Genomic DNA, 5268 nt, shown 5'->3' on the forward strand with positions numbered 1-5268 from the left:
TTTTTGAGACAGAGCCTCAAGCTGTCCCCCTGGGTAGAGTACTGTGGCATCACAGCTCATAGCAACCTCCAACTCCTGGGCTCAAAGGAGTCTCCTGCCTCAGCCTCCCAAGTAGCTGAGACCACAGGTGCCTGCCACAGTGCCCAACTATTTTTTGGTTGCAGCAAATTGCAATTGTTGTTTTGGTGGGCCCGGGCTGGATTCAACCTGCCACCTCAGGTGTATGTGGCTGGCACCTTAGCCACTTGAGCCACTGCAGTTTTTGTGAACTGTTTTAGGCACGTTATCTCCAAGAACTTGATCAATAAACAATGTCTAGTCATTTACCCAGGAAGAAACAAGTACTAACAGAAATGGCTGTGTGTGTTCATTTTCAACTTTTAAAAGAAGTATGTAAATCTATGTGCAAATTAGGCAGGAATGCTAGCCAGATGAGAAATAGGCTACCTTCGATATGCTGGAAGTTTTCCCCTTTTCTTAGAAGTGTCTAAAGTTATTTAAATTTATTCCTTGGGATTTATCTGCTAATGGTTCCACTGTTGCCCTGTATTTTTTAAAAGTCCCCTCCCATTAATACTGTGTAACACCTTCATAATGAGTTAAAACTAGAACAAAAAAGGTTATGTCGAATTTTTTATTGATGGCATTTATCCCATGGTTTAACATGTTAATTATACTGTAATAAACATGGCTTTAATATTAAACTTTTCCTTATTATCCAAAGTCACCACAGTCCATTTCAGTAAATATAAAAATATATGCTTAATACTTTGTACAATACTGGTTTTTGGTCCAAACAAAACTGGATCAGAAAAGCCAATAAATTCAACTTTAAGAATCCCCAATTTATTTTTTAAAGATTTCAAAATGGATTTAGGCAACTTTGAATAATGGGATTTACATAATAAAATCTGAGACAAGACTAAACAACAAAAAAATTTCTAACACAAAATTCAAATTTCAAGTTCACAGATTTATGTTATGCCAAAAAAGTACAGAAACAAAATTGTATTTACACAAGTTTCATAATAAAATAATGAAAAAGGCAAGACAGATGATAGAAGAATGAAAATATAGAAATAGCATATAATTATTAAATGGAGGACGAACTAGATCTAACAAGTCCTTAGCATGGACCACTCTTTAATCAGGCTTCCTCTATCAGAAAATTTTAGTGCACAATACACCCAACTCACTCACTTCACACATACACCAGCACAAACTCAGCATAGAAATCATTCATTTCAACATCCTCTAATCTATACAGAATTCTAATCTATACAGAATTCCTCAGATATAATTACAATTTCAACGCATTCCACAAATGCTTATCAACGCATATAGTGGTGCAGACAAAGAGGTTCTATACAAAGCCATTTGCCGTGCAGGCTCCATTCCTGGGTACAGCCAGACTATGTCAAATCAGTGAATAATCTGCTGGATCATAAAATACTTTTGCTGAAGAATCAGTCACCAGTCTAGCTATTATTTTTTAAAAAGAGAGGGATATGGTGGGGACAAGGCTTCTGTAAAGAAAGAGAAAGGAGGAAAATTCCAAAAACTAAAGTCCTTAGGCAGATCTGAATTCAGATAACCCCAGCACGTAGTACACTCCAGTATCTGAAAGCAGGGCACCAGCTGTTGCTAACATTATTGTGTGAACACTAACGTGACCTTTATTTCCTGCGTCTAACAGCAGTCTTAATCTTGCGACCAGCAGTAACTGAAGTTCCAGAAGAAGAGAACATATTTTTCCCATTTGACCTGTGAATAATAAAAACTTTACAATGTGGCATGATGCTCAGAACAAAATTTCAGAATCGAAACATTTAAAAGGACTGGTAAGAAGGGTGTAAAAAAAAAGATACACTGTTACACACATACTTGATGCTATACCTCACACACTATGCTATTTTTCTAAGGCTATAATATATTTCTCCAAATTGTAATACGGTAAATGGATACTGGAGAACATATTTAATTTTATGAAAACTATACTGCATCTTGATGACTCTTAAAAACAAAACACACACAATTACACACTCTTACCAATGCAAATTCTGCACTGCAACAAAGAGTTCTCTTACCCCAATGTAAATGCTGCTGGAGACTGGTTAAAAGAAAAGCCTCCAGATCCTGAAGGCTGGGCTGAGGCGGCAGGTGTGCTAGGATTTGCACCAAATGTGAACACTCCCGATGGATTATTGTTTGTGAAGTTGAAATTTGTAGTGCTGCTGCCAAACTGGAAAACTGAACCTACAATAGTTAAAACAAAAGTACTTCGTTAGGGCAAAATGATATTTTTTACTAATGGCTCTGACCTCTACGTATAAAAACATATAAAGGGGTAAGATTTCTTATGGTCTCTTAATCTAAAGAAAACAAAAATTATTTTCTTCATGAACAGTACATACTTGACACCTCCAACAGATGACACAACTTACCCTGAACTGAGGAAAACAAGGCAGAGCAGACTTCTGGTTAAAGAGAGCAGAATCAACACGTTTAGGATTTTCACAAAGATGGGGAGAGAGGAGACAACAGCAACAAAGTTGAGAAGCTGGACAGCTGACCAGAGCTAATCCTACACTGGCAGCAGGGAAAGCACAGAAGCAACTCCATTTACACTAAACAGCCAGAGGCTTAGGTTCCAGGTACCTCTGGAAGTGAGAACGAAGGAGGGACTAAAAAAAAGGAAAGATGGTAGAAGATCTGTTTAAGAAGCAGATAACGAAGAACAATCCCAACAAGATGATGATTCTCTTCCATCCAAGCAGAACGCTAATTTAGTCTTTGGAGAAGTCTCTGAACTGGGGCACAGCATGCACAGTTAAGGTTCATTACATCATTTTGAAAATATGAATTAAGACTAAGTAGATATAATAAATACAGAGAACTCCAGCCATCCTCTGTACCTAAGCTCAGAGAACACTGGCAAGCAGAAGTTCTCTGATAACCAAGCAGGAATCTGGAAGCATCTTACCTGGGGAATCTGATAGACTAAGAAGAAAGACCTAACAAATCCTAATTTTCCCAACCAAAATAAAGCTAGATAAACCAGATTAACATACAATTAAGTGTGACAACGGAAAGCCTTATAAATGTACAAATGATTTAAGTGGTATTTAGGTATCCTATACTAATAAAGTATGACTAGATACTGAGGAGTATCAGACATTTGATGACAGTATTTACTAAGAAACATCAAGGATGGAAGGATAGGGCTTCTCTTTGTAAGTCCGTATTAAATGTTTTCTTCTAAGAGAAAAAATAAAAGAAACACTGAGACTAAAATAATAGAGAAAAACAATTTGGAGCCCACCAAATAAGCAGAGAAACAAAGTTTTAAGAAAATCAAACAATTCACCATTAATATTCTCAAAATACTACATCCATGAAAACAAAACCAGAGGAATATAAAAAGGAAATACCCAGAAAACAAAGAGAGCACATGGAAATTAAAGTCATAATAGTATATAAATAAAATCTCAACAGAAGTAATAGTAAAAGACAAAGAAATCTCTTTAAAAAGTATAAAGGCGGGGGGGGATGAGAAGTTTTAAAAAGAAAGAAAAGACCCAGGAGTAAAAGCTGAAAAGAATTAAAGAAAATTCTCAAGAGTTGAAGTTCACAAAAAGCATGCTGCATTCCCTACACAATCAATGGCTAAAAAGGGACTCATACTAATGCATGAACTGATACATCAGAACACCAGAGGTAAAATCAAAGATTCTAATTAGATTCTAGAAAGAATATATAGGTCAAAAAACAAAGATCAAGACAGACTTCACAAATAACTCCAGAAGCCAGAAAGTCCACAATAGAAAAAAATCTCTTCAAAATTATGAAAATTATTTCTAATCTAAATCTGTATTCAACAAAGATCTTACCAAACGGGAGATCCTTCCAGAAATACAGTCTCAAATTTTTCTTCCCCAAACCCTTAAGAAATCACTGGAAGATGTGCTCTATTAAAAACAAGGGAGTACGGGCAGCACCTGTGGCTCAAAGGAGTAGGGCACCAGCCTCATATGCCGGAGGTGGTGGGTTCAAACCCAGCCCTGACCAAAAAAAAAAAAAAAAAAAACCAAGGGAGTAGCAAGGATAAGCATTAAGTTCTTATAAGAACCTAAAAGGAATCTCCAAGATAATGGGAAAAAAGAGGCCTCAAGAGCATGGTTACAAGCAGGTCTAGAAAGCCTGGTGGAACAGGTTAAAACAGCCCATGAAAAAAGTTCTTATAATGCCAACTTCGGCAGCACATATACGAAAACATGAATGATTAGAGAGAAAACTGGCATGCCCCATATTAAGGATGACATGCAAATTCGTGAAGCATTCTATATTTTTAAACTACAAATTACTGATGAAAGAAATTGAGGAGGATATGAACAAATGGAAAGAAAGCCCATGCTCATCGATCGTAACAGTTAAAATTATGAAAATGCCCACACCACCCAAAGTGATTGTAGGGGCCAGGAAAGAAACTTCCCCCTTCGCCTTCTGAAGGAGTGCTAAAAAAATCAACTCACAAAAAGCAAATTAACTGGAGAAAGGCATACAAATTTATGAAATGTATACAAACAAAAGTTTTGAAATGACTATTCAACCTCTAAGTGGAGGGCAAAAGCTTACAGATCATTTTGAGTTACAAATGCCAGCTCAGAGCAAGGCCATAAACAGGTTATGGTAGTCAATTGGGTTTTAGTGGTAAGACAGGTTATAGGAGAGAGAGCCTTGGCGCAAAGGTGGTCTTACGATACAGAGGAAACCTCAGGGTTTCAACTGAGGGCAAAGGTAGCAAGCCCTCAGAATAGGTGATAAATGTTTTCTTTCCAAATCTTTAAATGTGTCATACTCTCAGTTAATATTTCCTAAGTTCAGACAAGGGAAGGTCTGAACCTTGGCTACATCAATGCAGGTTATCTACAGATGCAAAGGTCCTCCACAAAAAGTAGCTTTGCAGGACCGCTTCTCGTTGCTGGCCCTTTGACAGCCATGTTAAATACGTCAAAGAAATATACTCTGGGGTAAAAATATTGATTTCCTTCACAATTTCTACACTTAATACAACCCGAATAAAAATACCAATGACATTCTTCACAGAAATAAAAAATAATCCTAAAACTCACTGAAACCACATGCAAGCCCAAATAGCCAAAGCAATCCTGAGCAAAGAGGACAAAGCTGGAGGCATCACACTATCTGACTTCAAAATATACTACTACCGGCTCGGCGCCTATAGCTCAACGGGCTAAGGCGCCAGCC

At 37.2% G+C, this 5268-nt stretch overlaps 1 protein-coding gene across 2 annotated transcripts in view; it reads right to left on the minus strand.

Annotated features, from left to right (window-relative positions):
• Window positions 1-620: 620 nt before the first annotated feature.
• Window positions 621-5268, minus strand: part of NUP153 (nucleoporin 153) — an 86616-nt gene continuing 81968 nt past the window's right edge. For both annotated transcript variants that reach the window (XM_023512295.1, XM_003788324.3), the window contains exons 21-22: window positions 2088-2256; window positions 621-1764 (exon numbers count right to left, since the gene is read on the minus strand). In XM_023512295.1, coding sequence (XP_023368063.1) covers window positions 1677-1764; window positions 2088-2256 — 257 coding nt within the window. In that variant the 3' untranslated portion in view covers window positions 621-1676. The remainder of the gene's footprint in view (window positions 1765-2087; window positions 2257-5268) is intronic.

This window comes from Otolemur garnettii, unplaced genomic scaffold, assembly GCF_000181295.1.
Source record: "Otolemur garnettii isolate 467f Iridium unplaced genomic scaffold, OtoGar3 scaffold00026, whole genome shotgun sequence".
Classification (NCBI taxonomy): Eukaryota; Metazoa; Chordata; class Mammalia; order Primates; family Galagidae; genus Otolemur; species Otolemur garnettii.